The 18,503-nt window shown below is 46.6% G+C and overlaps 8 protein-coding genes across 8 annotated transcripts; 5 read left to right on the forward strand and 3 right to left on the reverse strand.

The window, feature by feature from the left end:
- Positions 1-732: 732 nt before the first annotated feature.
- Positions 733-2,109, forward strand: N7471_007860 (Rieske [2Fe-2S] domain protein; the record flags this gene model as incomplete). Its single annotated transcript, XM_057280579.1, has 1 exon — positions 733-2,109. One exon carries the CDS (start codon positions 733-735, stop codon positions 2,107-2,109), a length of 1,377 nt encoding a protein of 458 aa, XP_057134839.1.
- Positions 2,110-2,383: 274 nt separating this feature from the next.
- N7471_007861 (uncharacterized protein) lies at positions 2,384-3,052 on the reverse strand (the record flags this gene model as incomplete). Its single annotated transcript, XM_057280580.1, has 3 exons — positions 2,384-2,493; positions 2,563-2,670; positions 2,752-3,052. The coding sequence occupies 3 exons, from the start codon at positions 3,050-3,052 to the stop codon at positions 2,384-2,386; spliced, it is 519 nt and encodes a 172-aa protein (XP_057134840.1).
- Positions 3,053-5,138: 2,086 nt separating this feature from the next.
- N7471_007862 (uncharacterized protein) lies at positions 5,139-6,150 on the forward strand (the record flags this gene model as incomplete). The annotated part of the gene is made up of 4 exons (XM_057280581.1): positions 5,139-5,266; positions 5,400-5,412; positions 5,465-5,754; positions 5,802-6,150. 4 exons carry the CDS (start codon positions 5,139-5,141, stop codon positions 6,148-6,150), a joined length of 780 nt encoding a protein of 259 aa, XP_057134841.1.
- A 941-nt stretch (positions 6,151-7,091) lies between these two features.
- On the forward strand, positions 7,092-8,463 carry N7471_007863 (fatty acid desaturase; the record flags this gene model as incomplete). The annotated part of the gene is made up of 3 exons (XM_057280582.1): positions 7,092-7,182; positions 7,239-8,101; positions 8,155-8,463. 3 exons carry the CDS (start codon positions 7,092-7,094, stop codon positions 8,461-8,463), a joined length of 1,263 nt encoding a protein of 420 aa, XP_057134842.1.
- Positions 8,464-9,371: 908 nt separating this feature from the next.
- Positions 9,372-11,314, forward strand: N7471_007864 (uncharacterized protein; the record flags this gene model as incomplete). The annotated part of the gene is made up of 8 exons (XM_057280583.1): positions 9,372-9,504; positions 9,551-9,625; positions 9,686-9,771; positions 9,886-9,952; positions 10,011-10,288; positions 10,341-10,528; positions 10,583-10,790; positions 10,844-11,314. 8 exons carry the CDS (start codon positions 9,372-9,374, stop codon positions 11,312-11,314), a joined length of 1,506 nt encoding a protein of 501 aa, XP_057134843.1.
- Positions 11,315-13,631: 2,317 nt separating this feature from the next.
- N7471_007865 (uncharacterized protein) lies at positions 13,632-14,834 on the forward strand (the record flags this gene model as incomplete). The annotated part of the gene is made up of 1 exon (XM_057280584.1): positions 13,632-14,834. The coding sequence occupies one exon, from the start codon at positions 13,632-13,634 to the stop codon at positions 14,832-14,834; it is 1,203 nt and encodes a 400-aa protein (XP_057134844.1).
- Positions 14,835-15,687: 853 nt separating this feature from the next.
- Positions 15,688-16,772, reverse strand: N7471_007866 (phosphatidylinositol phosphate kinase family protein; the record flags this gene model as incomplete). The annotated part of the gene is made up of 2 exons (XM_057280585.1): positions 15,688-16,443; positions 16,500-16,772. The coding sequence occupies 2 exons, from the start codon at positions 16,770-16,772 to the stop codon at positions 15,688-15,690; spliced, it is 1,029 nt and encodes a 342-aa protein (XP_057134845.1).
- Positions 16,773-17,686: 914 nt separating this feature from the next.
- Positions 17,687-18,376, reverse strand: N7471_007867 (uncharacterized protein; the record flags this gene model as incomplete). Its single annotated transcript, XM_057280586.1, has 1 exon — positions 17,687-18,376. The coding sequence occupies one exon, from the start codon at positions 18,374-18,376 to the stop codon at positions 17,687-17,689; it is 690 nt and encodes a 229-aa protein (XP_057134846.1).
- Between the last annotated feature and the right edge of the window lie 127 nt (positions 18,377-18,503).

Here is an 18,503-nt window from a genome sequence, read left to right on the forward strand (position 1 = left end):
TGATACATCCATGGATGTTCCCTTTCATCTCAGCTCTTTCAGTTGACTCACATGACTTACCATGTAGTTAGTACCATATACGCTGGCTATAATAATCATTCAAATAGTTCCTAATTAAATACAGTTTTCCTTTTTTACACATACGTTATATGTACGATTAGTACTATGTAGTTGCCGTCCTCGAATTTATCGTATCCATGACATATTAACTACGTAATTTACACTATAATTTATAAGGAAACAATGAATAGATTTGAAATTATTGCGAATGCCTTTACCGTGTATTTTCTATCTCTCTTCAAGAATTCGAAGGAAGAAAATAACGGTAAAAACGGGTAGGATTGGATAGGTCACTTTTCCCCTTTCAAGGTTGGATAACACGGCGGGGGTGGATGGCGACCGCCGAAAGCCCGTGCTAGGCGAAAGATTTACCGTTGATAATAATAATAATATATTAATGAAAGGCCTGGAGATTGTTGTCATAAATTCCAGAACTATTGAGCGAACAACCTTAGAAGGTTCGGCTAAAAAATATACCATACATCCCCTATATAAGTGGCCCCCTATATAAGCCCCTATATACTAAATGGCCCTATATAAAGGGCCGCACCAGAAAGTGGGACCATAATACATACGGTCACGTGATCGTTAAAATCAATCGAGGCGAAAAGCCTCAAACAAACCCATCCAATTACGCCAAACAGACTTCAAGCGACGCTTGCCAAAATCAAGATGTGGATCAACTGCGGGAAACTATCCGACTTCACGCAGGCGCGATACGTGGTCCGCCTAACTACAGGCAAGAAACTGGTCTTATTCCGGTTACCGACGATCGACAAATCAAGCTTGAAATCCAACGAGACCAATGACGGTTGGTCGTACTACGCCATGGAGGCAGAATGCCCGCATGCCGGCGGCCCAATGGCCGACTCCTCGGTTGACATCGAGGACTCGGCGTATGTCGTGTCGTGTCCGTGGCACGCATACGATTTCAATGTAGAGACTGGCGAATCGAGCGTCGGTATCAAGGCCTGCACGTTCCCTGTGGATGTGCGTGGCGAGTTTGTCGCGCTGGATTTCCCCGTCGAGGATGGGGGCAGCGTCGGGCTTGCTAGCGTTGACCCTGTTAGTGAGAAAGTTAAGCTCAAGCACCCGCGGCCTGCGGAGAAGGCTGCTGCTACTTCTAGTACTGCTGTTTCTGCTTCTGCTTCTGCGAATCGAGAGGATCCCGGCATCGCGACTTATCTCGGCGACGACGCGACGTTGTGTGACTGGGCCGCCCACGTTCTCAACACCGCTAATCCAGAGCACAAGATCGAGCTGGCTACACATCTTTTCTCTATTTTCACTGCTAGAGAGGCTTCGGATTCACCTATGCCGCTTGGCAGGGGCACTGTCGCTCCGCCTGACCAGCCACCTCGCGAGAAAATGGAAACTGTTGACCCGGGCCACATGCCGAAGGCCGGACGAGGCGGGACCTTGAAGAGCCGCATTGCTATGCTCCATGCGCTGGCCAATATCGAACTGTGGGCTATCGATCTGGCTATTGATATCTGTATCCGCTTTGCGACGTTCCAAACAGAAGGGACGTCTCAGGAACTTCCACGCGCATTCTTTTACGACTGGCTGAAGGTCGCGAACGACGAGGCTAAGCACTTCTCCCTCCTCCGCACTAGACTCGAGGAGATGGGTTCTAGCTTTGGTTCGCTCCCGGTACACCACAGTCTGTGGCTATCGGCAACTGAAACTGCGTACGACCTCCGAGCGAGAATCAGTATTATCGCCCTGGTGCACGAGGCACGAGGCTTGGATGTCAACCCCATGACAATCGAGAAGTTCCGCAAAGCTGGTGATGGTGAGAGCGTGGCGACCCTGGAGATTATTCACAACGATGAAATCACACATGTCACCACTGGTCATCGGTGGTTGACGTGGATCTGTGCCCAGGAAGGGACTGATCCTGTCCATATCTTCCGTTCGAATGTACAGAAGCATTTCAAGGGTCCGATCCGCGGGCCTTTTAACGAAGAAGCGCGCTTACAGGCTGGAATGGACAAGCGCTATTACGAAAACTCGAGTGTTCCCAGTGCGGGAATTGCAGCTTCATGACTGGGCGCAGCAATGAAAGAAAAGGGAAACGCTTTACGTTGAAACATGATGTCACGCGGTTGATCGGCATTCGATCTTTTCTCCTGCTAGTGTGTTTTTTGATATCCCCGTCTTGAACTAGCAGAATGTACATAGCAAGAAAGCAAGCATTTCATATTCATTATTCGTTGAAATCGCTATTAACTAGTAAACATTAGGAAGTCCTGACTCCCGACCATTGATCATAAAGTGCCATTAAAGGGGGCCAAATCACCCCATGCGACCGTGGGGATATCTAGATGTATTCGGTCTTCATCTGGACCTGGGAGCAGCTGGAGGGGATGGTGGCGGTTCTGTAGTGGTTCAAGTAGAATAGCTGGGGCGCATTGTGGTACCAATCACAGACTGTTTTGGAGATGTTAATGCCATGTCTTAAAAATGAGGACAAAGAACAAAGACGCGGGGTTTTCTTACCGAGCCATCCACCGAAGCCGTTGTTTTCCGACCATTGGAAGTCGTCGCCGTTGATGGAGTACCCTTCGCTGCCGCCGCTGCCGGCGTTGATAACGATAGGTTCCCAAGCTAAAGAAAATGAAAAGATCAGGTTAGTTCAGACTGAAATGTGACACAGAAGACTTTTCCAAAGTATGTGGCGATACTCACAAGCATAATTGGTGTCGCCAGTGGCGATCAGTCCCCAAGTGAATTCAGTCCCCAAATCAACGAGTGCGTTCGTCCCATTCAGATAGATAGAACTGGCTATGCTGACATCGTTGGTAAGCACGGCGTCGCTGAGACCTGCGCCCGTGTGGTAGGAGTAGACATATAGGTTGTTGTGATCTGCATTTGTGGCGCCGGTAGACTTCAGGTGGAAGTGCTGCGATTCCTGTCGCTTGGCGGTAGTAGCGACAGGAGCTGCAATGGCAGAGGTGGCCAGCAGAAGAAGGGATGCGAGGAACTTCATCTTGATGTTCTTGATGTAATTGTTTTGGTGATGTGAGAGGAAGGGTGGGTTAAGAGGTTGGAAGTTGTAGGGAGGCTGGAGGTTGGAGATTGAAGATTGGAGGCTGGGATTTGTTCAGAGTTGAAAGTGAAAAATATCACGTTCAGGAGGGAAGCCAGCACTATTTATGTGCACGGATTGCTTTTGAAGAATTTCTAACTGTGGAGATTCACATCATAGCATTGTCTTTTACAGATGATTTTCTAATTACTTACTCGTTTAAAAATTAATAACGAGCTCCATTTCTGAATAGACCCTCCAGTCAGAGTTTTACATTCTGAATGACCCGAGGGAAGCAACATTCACTGAGACATGGTTAACCCCATCACCAACGGATATTGCATTGATCGCTGGAGGTCATGATGTCAACGAAACTACAAAAAATGGGTCTGTACCAGTGATGTGTCGGGGTGGCGAAAATCTTACTACATCAAGCCTTAGTGGGACTGGGGTTGTAAGCAACTACGAAGAACTAGAGAATTGGCAGCGGGGATGTGAGACATTTTCTTCGGCTTCGGGCATCTATGAGAATAATCAGGATGTTATCATCCTCTTCGAATGTCCGTTGTAACATCGCTTCTTGATGACTGAGACAAATTTCGTCCTTCTCGGAGCCCATTGACTGAAATCTGTTGGTGAGAAGTGGTCTAAGTAAAGAAACACGCTATTTACAACATATTATATGACTATAAAAGAACATGGGCTGAGACAAAGAGGGGGATTTACTGTAAGCTGTTGATAAATTCCAATTGATTCGAGTGCGAGACGTTCTCCGAGTCCGCATGTTGCTTCATTAGAAGACCGCTATGTAAAGGTGCCCTGCCCCATATCTCAAGTGTGGTATTCCAAGGTTGCTTCTGTAAATCCCAATCTCATAGCATCGAAATTGAAGTAATATCGCCGACTATTTAAAGGTTAATAACCTAGTTCCACTATACCAAACTATGGTGTTGTAGCTTATTTATGGGAAGCCTAAGGCAACAACTAAACACTTCTCACTATACGAACGTACTAACTCCTATATTGCCCTATCGGTCACTGGGTTTTATTTCATATTCCAATTGAAACGTGTGCCTTCTTAAAATGTATATTGTCTCTCACTAACAGGTGGGGCTATTATCGTACATTGGGGTTCAATATTGAGCCCCTATATTAAAGTTAATTGCATGCGAGATGGCGATGTGCGTTTGTAACCAGGGTCGGTTCTATAGCCAATAAACCTGCCCTTGTTGGCACCATTGGTATAACGTCATTAATGTATTGCAAGCTGCACACGTGGGTGCGGCCGTGCAGGGGTTTTCGGATTAATTGGATTGGATAGATCACAATTAACTCGCCAGTTCTCCATCTTACCTAGATGGTAGTCCTAGGATTTTGAAGGTCATACGGAGTACATTATACAAAACCTGGATTGTGCCAAAGTATGCTCGTGGACCTACAATATACAATAATATAAGTATCTCCCAAGGTCCTCCTCCAGTTCGATTAGTTCCCTTGAATTCTAACAGCTATCAACTTGTTCAAAGTCACGTCCTGTCTCTAGCTCAGATATCCTTAGATAGTCTCAGAACAACCAATTCTACTCAATATGTGATAATTCAATACACATTCATGCATTCCCTGCTCCCACAAAAGCATTCTCGACATAACGTTATTAACAATATTTCCGTCCGGCGAACCTGACGTTCCGCCAGTCCAGAACTTGGGCATTCGCTTCCAATGTTAGAATTGTGAACAATAGATCCATTAGATAATTGACAAGCTCTACAAGAAGGTGTTCCTAGCATCACACAAGCTACCATAAAGACAACCAAAACAAAAGGCCCAAGACTTCCCCAAGGTTTCGCCTGCACATAGCTTGGCGCCGCAGCGGAGGCTGGGATAGCCCCCCGACATCGGCTGCAGGCCATATCTCATACTATTGCCATGTTACGCTTTAATCCGGCGGTACTATCAGATGCGCAACCATGTTTTCACCTCGCGGCGGTGCTCTTACTGACATGTAAGTCAGTGGCTGATATTTCTCCTCTATATCGATCGCGACCATATGACGTTGGAGCGTTTGACCGAACTGTACCACTCATCTAATGCTATTGGGCCTATCCTGAATGTTCACGAGGAAAGTGCACAGTGTTACAATGAGAGTATTTACACTGTTATGCCCTACTGGGGAAAGTAGGTGAACGTTCTGGGATGATGCTCCTCGATACAACGAATATTGTGTCTGGCACACGACCGGGTATGTCACAGCACACATACAATCCTTTCAAGGAGAGGACTAGATTGTTTCCCTTTCTGAAGTGTCAAGCTATTATGCGTTTGTAAGTTGCCCATTGGCGACATCGCATTGGGAAATATTCTAATGTCCTTTAGATAAACTCCCGCTACAAGGAAGCGTACCAAATCCGTTCGGGGAACGGGTGGCGGCTTGATGTGCATGACTTAACCCTGAGTCCCTCAGGGACGGCACTTCTAGTTATCAATGGTGTCTTCGTGGTGAACCAAACGACGTTCGAGGCACCACCGGAAGTCGAATTCATTCCGGATGCAGGGTTCCAGGATATTGAAGTCCAGACAGGAGAGGTGCTATTCGAGTGGCGGGCTTCGGACCATTATAGCTTTGAGGAGTACTATCATTTCCAGCCCCCTGGTGCCGGGCGATGGTAAAAGCAAAAAAAAAAACTGCGCCGGATCTGTTCCATGTCAACAGCATCGAGAAAGACGATCTCGGCAATTATCTCATTTCCTGTCGAATGATGAGCTCCATTGCCTACATAGACGGTCAAACAGGCGCTGCGATCTGGAAGCTAGGAGGGAAAGCAAATATGTTCAAAGACCTATCCGGTGGCGCTGCAACAGACTTCAATGGTCAGTACCATGCCCGCTTCCACGAAAATGGCCTGATTGTTTCCATTTTCGACAACGGGAACTGTCCTGGCCGTCCTGTGACAGGTCCAACCCGGGGTTTGACGCTGGTCCTGGACACAGAGAAGATTCCTGTGCAGTTGCAGCATGAATACATCGGCCCTAGACAAGGTATTATACAACAAGGTCTTTAAAGTCTAGCATAGAAAAGGAATTTGAGTTTATATATCGAAGGAAGTCACCGATTTCCCCTCAACCATGCTAGTTTCTTGGCAACTATTGGATATTGAAGCCAGATATCGCTTTGTTTGTATTTCGTTGATTCTTCTCTTTCATCTTTCATCCTTACAGCCCATATGTCACAACTTGATACCAAAATGACAGATTTTATTGCGAAATATTTGCCATATTTTCCAAAAAGCACAACGCTTCTTTGCAGCATCCATTCAAAATTCTTATGCTTTAAACCTCTATCCCGAGACCTTTAATACGTTATGGGCTGACTGCTTATTTTTCTTAGTGATCTTCCGCCAGGGGCTACCTTAAAAAAAATGTAAATTATCGTAATCATCTTATTTACCAAAACCTGTGGATTATTTTCTGTAAATCAAGCTACTCTATAGTTCTATATTAACACATTAAAAGTTGTACATTACCTGGAGGTTTCCCCACAAAGTGTTAAGCTGGGATATTCAGGGGGAAATGTTTCCCGGTCAACCCCCTGAATCAGATTGGAATGGATGCTACGGAGTATATGGAGTAACATAATCATAAGTTATTGACAGCGAGACCATCGAATACTCTCGGATGGCAACGGATAGCTTGAGCTGTAATTGAAAATACTGGATCAAATGTTAGAAACGTTCAAAATGTTGTTTTGGCTTCACATAACTTGTCGATTCCAGGACCCACAGTTGAGTCCCGAAATCTCTTCGCGCCCCTGACGCGTTGCTTATTAGATGACTTGTCCAGCCTATTTGCTAGGCATCTATTATCTTTATAAGCCCGGAAATCCCGGAAATTATTTTAGAAGTTCGTTATAATCAGCTGCTTGGATACGGGTTAGTGTCCGCCCGTTGGATTAGACATTGGACAGGATTGACCAGAAGACTAGGCTCTGTCATACTAAGACATCATGGATCCCTCTACATACACAGATCCCCAGCTCACCTACCAAGATCGACTGGTGATCGATGCTATCGTTGAGCCTCAACCCAGTTCAGATGGTAATAACACAGGAGTCATGCATTGTCGATCAAATTCCAAACTAACACAGATCCAGGCAAAACAAGTGCACAGCCATTGGACAAGCTCAGCACCGAAGAAACAGTCCAAAAGCTTCACAATCTCAATGATCCTTCTCATGTAGAATTTGATCCCACCATCTCCCAATTCTGGGATACCCCGCTGCTGCGGGCCAAGCTCCCCGCGCCTATCCAGAAGTACGTGCTCACGCCATACATCAACTGGGCCAAGGGAATCGTGCGATACCAGACCGACGTGGTCATGGTAACGCACCTTATACTCTACTTCACCACTATTGTCCCAAGTGCCGCATTCCTATATTACCGATTCTCTTACCTCCACGGTGCCTTGCACTGGCTCATGCAAGGATTTTATTGCGGCGCTTTCACGCTGATGAAGCACCAGCACATCCACCAGAATGGAGTCCTGACATCAAAATTATATCTGTTCGACATGCTTTTCCCATACCTGCTGGACCCCATGCACGGCCATACGTGGAATTCTTACTTTTACCACCACATCAAGCACCACCACGTCGAGGGTAACGGTACGGACGATCTGAGTACAACGATGCACTATGACCGCGACAGCATCCCCGACTTCCTGACCTATGTGGGCCGGTTCATCTTTTTCATTTGGCTGGAGCTCCCAATGTACTTTTGGAGAAAGGGGCAGTTCAAGTATGCAGCCAAATGTGCCTTCTGGGAAGTGGGTAGCTACGTTGCTATTTATATGCTCTACAACTACGTCAATGCCCGCGCTACCACGTTCGTGTTCATCCTTCCGCTCACCGTCATGCGCTTGGGATTGATGGTCGGTAACTGGGGCCAACACGCTTTCGTGGATCCGGCCGACCCTGATTCGGATTACCTGTCCAGTATCACACTGATTGATGTTCCGGTGAGTTTCCACCCGCCTGCTTAACATGTAGATCTGAGACTGACAAATACCAGAGTAACCGCTTCTCGTTTAATGATGGCTACCACACTTCTCACCACCTCAACCCGCGCCGCCACTGGAGAGATCACCCTGTCGCTTTCCTTGCGCAAAAGGACCGCTATGCAAAGGAAGACGCCCTGGTCTTCCGAAATGTCGATTATATCTTCATTACTGTGAACCTACTTCGGAAGAACTACGACTACCTGGCTAAATGTTTGATCCCCATTGGCGACCAAGTCAACTGGACCATGGAGGAGCGAGTGGAGATGCTACGTCGTCGGACGCGAAAAATCCCCAAACCCTCCTCGAAAAAGACGGAATAGATGGCGTTGGCTTTTGAAATCTTGTGCCCGACAGAACTCTGTTCCGGGTTCCTGATTTGGTGTATTCACAAAACAGTTTATCTAGAAATTTCGCATTGAATATATTTTGCCGATACCCGAAATTGGCAGCATTGGAAGTCCTGTTCTCGTGATATCATATGACAGTGCGATTTAAATGGTTTAAACAATGATCATTGTCTATAATTTATCTCTTCAAATCCTTATGGTTAGTCCACAATCAATGTCCCCTTTACATCCGTTCCCAAATGCACGCGACACTGTGGGTCCCACGAGATACTGCGGAGTACTCTATACGTGCTAATGGTTGTATTTATTCTATCAAAAGAATGACTTGAAGTCTCGCGCGGACTCCATTAATTCTCACATAATTTACCATAAACCACTCACAATCCAGCAAGCTCCCGCTGGTAAATGTTGTGCAACATTTGCCTTGAAAATTCCTGCACGTCACTTTGATGGTGTCGCGTCCAAAACACACAATTGATCAAACGGAATGTCGAAGCGCCAGCCACTTATGACACTATGGCTAAAAGTCATCTGTGTCAAATGATTGACCTTTCCACTTTCCCGTTTTAAGAGAAGAAAAACCTGGCTTTCTGAAAGGCCGGGTATGCAGATCAGAAACCCTGAACCAATCGGGATATCCACGTTAACTTGACGGCGCGTGCGTCATGCAGTGTTCAGCAAAACGGCTTCCAAACATAAGACCCAAGCGCTTAATGTGACTAATTTTGGAACTCTTCCCGCCCCTGATACAACATAATAAGATTAAGTTGCGCTGTCGTGATTGTTAAGTAAATGGGGCTTCCCAGCCCGTGTCATCTTAGACCCTGGAAAATTCCCACTCTCTTTTGCACTTGGGTGCTTGCTACGACGCAACGGCCAAGATGGCGGGTTGGTGGTTTATGTTCCATTGGGTATTGGCTCCCTCCTTCGCAAACGCTGGAGTCATAAATCTTGCCAAGAGAACAGTTTTGTCGGATCTATCTGGGGGATTTTGTCGCAGTTACAGATTTGGAGGTATGTAGAGAAAAGTCAATTTTTGTCGGATGCTGATTGATTGTAGCGGATATTGCCAACAATTTTTTGTACATGGTTGGTCTGGATGGAGGACTCATTCCAGATGATGGCGACGCTTCGAGTAAGTCAATTGAAGCTGTTTCTCACCAATTTGACCTGGTGTGCTTATGCTGCCCCTTAGACAATTATCTCGTGACGCTCGATCTCACGTCTTCTTTCTCCACCTCCGAGGGCAAGAACTATAAAATGACCAAGATAGACCCCGACGTTCCCAACATTAAAGACATGGCGCTCTGGTCCAACGCGGAAAACTCGACATCGTACCAGTATGGAGGCCGGTTTCTGAACAACATCACTTCCGAAGACACGATCTGGACCTAGACTGTCAAAGAGAAATTGTGGGGCAAACAGGATGGCACCATTCAGCCCTCGCGACTGGAGTACGGTGGTATGTTGAAATCCAATCATTATACCGAGACGTGGTTCTGACATCGACTTTCTGACAGTGTATACGAATGCGCCTGCTATTCAAGCTGGCTTTTGGATAGGTGGTTATCGGGATAGTGGTACGACACCTTCAATCACAGACTCAACGAAGGAGTACGGCACGGGGCTGATTCAATTAAATACTACAACCGGGCAGTATACGTCTCTCGACGGGCCTTACGAAGCTGTCCAAGAAGGTTCGCTTTCATACGTGCCAGTTGGTGACGGGGGAATTTTGGTGTATATCGGAGGCGATGTTCCCTCGATTAAGGATGGAATCAACGCTACGATGAGCTCGGTAAGCCTTGGGAATCCCTGTATTAAAATCAGAATACTAATAACAGTCCCAGAACTCATGGAGCCATGTCCAAGTGTATGACATTGCTGGGGCAAAATGGTATAACCAGTCCACGACGGGTACTGTAGCGTCCCGAACACAATTCTGCGCCTCCGTACAGCACGACGAATCCTCGCCCTCATATCAGATATATGTTCTTGGAGGGGCAAATCTAAAATCCAAAGACACTATTCTGGATGTGTATGTGGTATGCTTTCTATCGTGATCCCCACGCACCTGCCTGACACCTTTTAGAAATTACTTATCAATTCCGTCCTTCAAATGGTATTCTGCTCCCCCTCTTGACGACCCTCGCATGACTCTCACATGTGTCACATACGGGCGTCAGATCTTTGGAATTGGCGGAAGACGTGCCTGGGCAGATGACGGCAAGGCAGGCTGTTACGATACTCCAGCGTTCATATATGACGCTCAATCTGAGGCAACCCGATCGTCGTTTGATGTGAGTACTCTACCCCCTTCGAAGTCGAGTTCAACAAATTAATAGCTGCACAGCCCGCCCTATCTTCATTTTCCCTATCTTCTTCGACGGCCAGCGATATCAAGGCCTCACCATCTCCCTTACCGTGGGCTGATCCAGCCTTTAAATCCCTATTTGGAAAGAGTGAGGTAGCAACCAGTACTACCGCTAATAACGAACCCTCTTCCACATCCGAGTCAAAGAAAGTTAGCACATCCGACCCAGCGATTAGGGGTGCCATCGCGGGTGGGGTTGTCGGTGGTGTGGCTGGCCTAGCCCTGATTATAGGCCTGCTGTGGTTCTTCATTTCAAGGAACAAGAAGCAAAAGAATGTGAAATTGGGTGAGGCTGAGATTGTAATACGCCCAGTGCAGCCGATGCCTGAGCTTCCAGGGGGTGCCAGAGATGGGCGCTCTGAGTTGCGCAGGGACACGTACATGTATTTGGAACTCCCTGCGGATAATAAGAGGGAGATATCCAAACTAGACAGTGAATGGAACAGGTAGTTAGTCGCCGGGGCATATAATGTGATCTGATGAGAATATAATTCAATCAAGAAGAGATTGGCATTTGGCCGTCTGAAAGTCGCTTTCATTGCCGTTCAGGTTGTTTTTCAAGATTGCCCATTGAAGGGTTCTGTTGAGGCGATTCAAGGACCCTGCTTATGGAAGAGTACATGATTTGAGGTGAACGGAGGATCTAAGTTGGAATCTACTCCGTAGAGAGACTTGGATTTTGGCATTAGCGGTCCTCCAGGGCCTGATTAGGAGATCGTGGGCAGTAGAAGGAGTATTCCCAGAAGCATGTAGTATGACATATAGTGCTGATTGGCTGATAAAGTAGCAAACTCCATTATTAAGTGCAGCAAGTTCACTAGGATAAATGGTCACATAGATGATGTTAGTGCTTTTTTGATGGGAAAATGGAGGCAATTAAGAGAAGGATGATGTATCAGAAGAAGAAGACTTTGGTGACGAGGCATGGTGGCTTCTGCTCTTCTGTGCAATTCGTGCTGGCTTTTAGGCCCGCTGTTTTACTATGGATATGTAGTATGAGGATTAGAATGAAGATTGGTTGACATGGACAGTGAGGGAGGGCCTTAACCTAGGTAACTGCAACCTCGAACATTCCAGTTGGTCATTTGTGGGGATTTGCTTCATGGAATGGCATCGCGCTGACGGAATAGAGAGTTGAAGGACGTCTGACATGATAAACATACTGAAAGGGCGAAATTTATTTTGGACTGTTTTCACTAGCCCGATGCCATTAGATATAACAGCTGTTGTAACGAGTTCAAGATCAAAAGTTTCATTTAGTGGGGGGACTGCAACGTCTTGATTTCTTGATCGTCGAGGTGTCAAATGTCAAATCCAGTGGTTTAGAATCTACCAGATTCTAATTGACTTGTTAGCAAGGTACATGCGATGTGCCAGGCCATCAAATAAAGGGCATTGTCAGTCATCAAGCCAAACAAGCGGGGGGAAGGAACATACGTGAAGCCTGTGGATAATCGTAGTCATGGCATTCAAGACCTCGGCCTCGCGTGCATCAGGGACGTTCCAGGCATAATCAATCAGCACAGCCTCCATCTGAATAGGTTCTAACAACAATCTCATTTCTCAAGCAACCATGCACTTCGATATAGATCTTGACTATAACATCCCAAATAGAACTTTGAGACAAATGAACCACATCGTCAGGGACAGAGGCCGCATAAGCTCCATCCTGGAGGGAGGAACATCCTGCGAGGATTTCATGGATTTGCAACTTCTGTGACTCGGGTGATTCCTGGTTAGTTAGTCCAGTTGGCCTGGCGTTCAGTTCATTCGTTGAGTAATTTTGTTGGAAGAGACCTTGAACACCTTCATGTCTCTTGGCCACCTGTCGGTCCATTGGTGGAATGGCAAGCACTCGATGTGCTTGGTTGTCATTACTGGCTGAGCCTGGAGCGAAGTTGCCGATGAACTTCAACCTGCTGGGGAACTATATCCTGGAGCCTAGCAGCGGGTACTTCCTGGGCAGTAATGCGCTGCTCGGCACATCGTGGGCTTTGCTTTTCAGCCGGAGCACTAGAAAATATGGGTCGTCTAGAGCCCTGTTAGCCTCTCTATATTCCTTGACAGCGCGGATCCATACTTTATACCTCCAGGGCTGTTAAATGCTCTTATGTAATCCCTTAGGAGTAGGTAACTAGTGGCCTAAGCGGAGCATAGGATTACAGAAGATCCATTATTCCAACTTCAAATTCCAAGGCTACCTAGGTACATACCCGTTAGGTATGACATATAAATACCTACATATGTAGGTAGGTCCACGGGTTTACGTAGACGGGTAGTATCGAATTCTGACTCAACTCCCGCACCTGGGCGGACCTAGGCAGTTGAGGTCAGGTGTCTGCCAGCCCTAGAGACCCGTGGGCGGGTTTAGTACGATTTCTACTATAACATCATGACTTCGGGGGTGTGAGCGGTGACATGGTAGGCGGAAAAGGCTTTTTTTTTCTACTAGACTGTTTTGAACAAGATAGTTTTGGACATACCATGATTTGAAGGTCCGGACCGCAACCATTTCAAGTAATTTTGACTCATAGCTGGATCATATCTGATGTTTCATCAGAGCAATAACTTAGCTTCCTACACACCACCAATCTGAATTTCATCAAACTTCATCGGAATCTCACCCCTGTTACAACCTTTTAACCTACGTGGAGACACTTTCACGACACAAAGGTCAGTGATTATTGGTCCGATACGGGTGTGTGTGTGATAGCTAAAAGATTTTCCTCATCTTGACATTTATCATTTCTACAATTAACAAAACACCATGAATCGTGCCGAAGACAAGCCCGCGCCTCAAGATCCCGGCGTTGCGCAACTGGGGACATTCATAAACCTCCCGCTTGAACTTCGTTGGATGATATGGGAATCTGTCTTCGATGAAATACACTCAGCCCCTTGTGCTTTGGCTATTCTGCGTTGCAATCGGTATCTGTATCGAGAGATATCAGATCATCTTTTCGGGGACTTTGAACACGAGTTCCAAGTTTCGGGCGGGCTGAGGTTCAATTTCACTACCAGGCAAACGCACAGCCACGGATGGGACTTAAAAAATATCGAAGCTGTTCGCAGCCATCTTCACACCTTTCCTTGGGCCAAAGTCGGGGGGAAAATGTTCATCAACATTTTACCTCCCCCTCAAGGAGATCCAGGTCAAATCATTCAAGTTTGGCAGAAAGTCAACCAACTCGTCGATATATTAAAAACAACGCCTTCTGCTCCTTCAGTATGGGTGAGCCTACTAGAGGATTGGTCAAGTGATGAGAAACCACAAGAGAGTATCCCATACACCAACGGATATCGCCCCGATCATGATATTGCGATCATTCCTTTCACGTGCCTTTCAAATTGGTATTATCGAATATCACCGGCCTATTCTGCTACGATAGCAACGGAGCGCGAGTTACCAGAGAAGTCTCAGTCTCTTCTATACAAATATGGAAACGATTGTGCATCGAACGACTGGTGTTGCATTGCTACAGCACCTAAAAATTGGCTCACAGATACCCGAATCTTTCTTGATAGAAAGCTCGATGATATTCCCGGTAAAACGGCTGGGGCTCTTCGCCTAGAACGTTTCCAAAACTGGTTCCAGGATAGCTGGGTGTCGGAATACGAAAACCAATTTACTGCGTACATTCAGAAACACCGAAAGATTGTTCTAAAGCATGACCCAAGTTTAATTGCGGCCAAAAGAAGACACAACCTGTTGATCATGCTTCACCATATCGTTCGTGCCTCGCACGACTCACAACCATGGAAAGTGGAAGAGGCCTTGAAGGAAAAGAAACCTCGAATTTACAAGAGGTGGAATCCTCGAGTTTGGTCAGATCGTTGGGGGGATTGTATGCCTAGCCTCGGCTACCGGTTGGCTGAAGGCAAGATGGACGCACAAAATTGGCCTTTGGTCTATCGGAGTTACCGGAGATTGACGGTGTTCGGGATGATTTTGCATGGAGCACTTATGTAGCCTCTATAGCCCTAGTCATGATTACAGCGATTGAAACAAAATTAAAAACCATTTGCCATGTTATGAATCCCCAGCTAGGACTTCTACAGAGAGTTAGGATCACGTACGAGCGAATCACCCCAAAACGCATAATGCTATATCTTAACAACCATATCTCTTTAGAATAAGGGATTGAAAATAGATGATTAAGGTAGTGTTCGTCGATGAAACTACCCCAGTGTTCGTAAACTCCCCCGTCGTCGTGGATGGCGACATAAATTGAAACGGCTGACGACATATTGAAAGCAATAAATGGAAAGGTAACGCTGCGAGTTTTAAAATTTTGTCACGGAAGCAGTATTCCTCAATAGTGCTTACTCTGATGCGTAACGTTGGTTGAATAACTGAAGTGAATAGATCGAGATTTTTGAACAGGGGTTCAGAGATTGAGAATGGTGATAGAATATTATATTGGCGTGCATATGCAATGCAGGTGAAATTTCCGTGCGGTGCAGGTTGCATTACACGACGAGACGCGCAATATGAAACCTCTAATGGTCTTGCCGCCGTGAAATGCATTTGTTGAGTTCGTATGTCACATTAACTTGGAACGAGTTGCTACGTATGACGACCAATTAGTAAATCAGGAGCCGCCCAAAATTTACTATTGATGCAGCACGTGGATAGTCTAATATCCAACAATTGTACGCCGTCCGTATGTAAAGAATTGGTACCATCCAGAAAATCATATATTGACATGGCGCATCGCTTGGTGGTTGAGAAGGTGAATTAAAGCTTTGAAATATCAATCGCGTTTACATACAAATTAAAAGTATACGCTGAACACGCCAAGAACAAGCTGCCGCGTAGGATATCATTGTTGAACTTGAATCATTTCCCTAACCATCGTCAGAAACTTCTCACGGTACTCGCCAGCCGTCGTCGTAATAGACATTGGACCTTTGCGACCCACAACATTGAACGTTTGCACGACCCCGGACATTGCTTGCGCGTGGAATTTGTGGCGCGCCCAGAAAAAATCGAGGATCACAGCCCGATACTTCCACTTTCCATCAGCAGACGGGAGACCTTCTCTCCAGGGACTCTGTCGCCCTAGAATAGCGGGTTCTGAAGAAGCTGGCATTCTGAGCAGGAACAGAGAGTAATCAACGACATTTGCTTCTTCCAAGAACTTTGTATCGGCTACCATGGATTGAATAAAAGCGTCATAGTCCTTTTTCCACAGATGGAGCTTGTCGTTGAAAATATCCGCCAGTCTGTTCAGCGTTTCTTCGCTAACAAGAGGTTCGGGGATAAGATCACGCTCGGGGTAGAAGTAGTCGATGGGTTTGAGGTCGTAGGTTTCCCACTGTTCGCCGTTGGGATCCTCGGCTTTGCCGCTGAGGATGTTCTCCATGACAATATGGTGTGCTGGCGTGCATCCAAAGAGAGTACCAAGAGTCACATAGGGAGAGAGAATATAGTCTGTGATCCATACCAAGACCGAGTCTGGATGGTCTCGCATGTAATAATAGTATGGCTCGAGGAGCTCTGCCTGGAAAAAGGTATGCTCGAAACGACGAGGGAGGCTCTTGATGACGAAGTGGCCATCGAGACTGCTGAAGAATGTCTACCATCATGAGAAGTCAGTATTATCTCTTTGCAGTTGTAACGAGGACTACTCACAGAACCAGAGTATCCCAAGTCCCCCATCATTTTCAAAGGGGGCTGGCCGCTCGTCGTGCGGAAGCTCGCCTGATACTCATATTCATCAAAGTTCCAGATCTCCTTTCGTAGCCGTGCAAATAATTCCAGCTCATGTCGGACGAATTTAATTCGTCGCACGGTGAAGAAAGCAAGAAACCGACCCCAGGGTGTCTTCTTGCACTTGTCTGGTTCGCGTAGCAAGCCAGACTGAATGGACTTGGTCAAAGCTGACTCTCGACGTGTGTTGCCCATGGTGTGATGAGAGGTAGAGACATGATTCAAGTAAGGAGTATGTTTCCAATGCAAGTTTTGTAGCGTCGAGGCAGCTTGTTTTAAAAGACCGGGAGCAGCTTAGTGACGTCAGACAGAAAATCGCGTTTAGCTATATAGTCGAATATTAAGGTGGAACACATGGTTGAGACTAGGCCTCGCCAAAACCTTGGAACCCGCCCAAAACCCCAACCTGTGGGTTGGGTTGGGTCTTAGTCAGCATACCCGTGGGTGGTGCCAAGCCCTGCACTCCCGCCAAGTCCGGAAATTACCTATTCAGGAAAGGTGAACAACCTCGGGATCGCGACTTGTTGTCGCCATTGAACCTGCCGATAGATATACACACATCTCTGTGTAGAGATCTCGTCACGCTGTCACTTTTTGCCTAGAGCCCTACATTTGCTATTTACGGTTTTCCTACAAATTGAGACCTCTCCAACAGTTTCTATCCTGAAAAAAACTGTTGCACACCAGATCCCGCAGCCGTTCTGCGCCAATACATTTGCCCCCACGGACTCAAACGCCACACAATACCTGAATCATCCATCAAATATGTTCTCCATAACCCAACGCGTACTTCTCAAATGAAAAACTCCATGAACCGCTACATATGATGAACAACACTAACGACAACAAGGCACGCCCCTTCCACGCCCTCCCCGATCTTCTCGAAAGCATCAACCCTCGCACCGGCTGCACAGGTCTCTCGATCAACGTAGTTTGATTCTCAACGAAATAGAGCCCAAAGTGGGAAGAGGTAGAACTGAGAACCAGACCAAAGGAAATCAAAGTTAGGCCGAACAGAATAGCTGAGGTAGCCTGGGGGTTGAGTGAAGAAGATTGAGTCTCATATGAATTCAGGAGTTAAGACCATTATATGCTGAGACACTATCACGCTAGCTTTGAATCTTGGTCAAGGCCTTAATAACCTCCTCTGTGGCAAATACATCCGCAAACTCACCATCGAGGCTAGCCACAGAAACCTTCTGAATAGTCTCCGAATCAATTCCAGCCTTTCCAAAGGTAGCCGTGGCATCCTCAACAAGGACAATACGCCCCTTATCAACATTCACGTCATTCTCATGAGTCCCATCCGATCTCAGCCGGACGGGCCCATCTCCAAGATACCGATCCACAACCCCGAGATTAGCGGCCATTCGCACAGTAGTTGAAATACAATGATCAGTCGTCAACCCAGCAATGATAAGCTGACGAAAGCCCTTTTCACGCAAATGCGCTTCAAGCCCAGTTCCGATAAAAGAAGAATTGACAGTTTTCCAGAAGACAGGCTCCGACCCATCTGAGGCAGGGGTGGCGAAGTCTAGAGGACGAATACCCTGTTCAGGGTTGGAGGGGTGGAACGGAGATTCCGGGGATGTGGAGGAGTGGAAAATGTGGATCACCTCCAGCGGCGTGGAAGATGAAGATCTCGCAGCTCGGAATGTGGAGAGAAGTGCTTGAAGGTTGGTTTCATAACTCGGGTTGGATCGTGTGGTGCCCCAATGGGATATTGTCTTTGGGTCGGAGAAACCTGATTGGTTGTCTATCAGGATCAAAGCCGTAGGAAGAGTAAATTCCAATGCCATTTTGTCGATTTGGGATTTGAATCGCCGAATTACTGCTTATTAGGGTGCGAGATATTGGTGAAGTCGAAACTTTCGAGGTTTTTATACGGCTCTAGGGCTGTGGCTTTTGCGTGACTCACCCCGCTCA

Source organism: Penicillium samsonianum (genome assembly GCF_028829775.1).
Source record: "Penicillium samsonianum strain IBT 33392 chromosome Unknown utg000004l_segment0_segment0, whole genome shotgun sequence".
Classification (NCBI taxonomy): domain Eukaryota; kingdom Fungi; phylum Ascomycota; class Eurotiomycetes; order Eurotiales; family Aspergillaceae; genus Penicillium; species Penicillium samsonianum.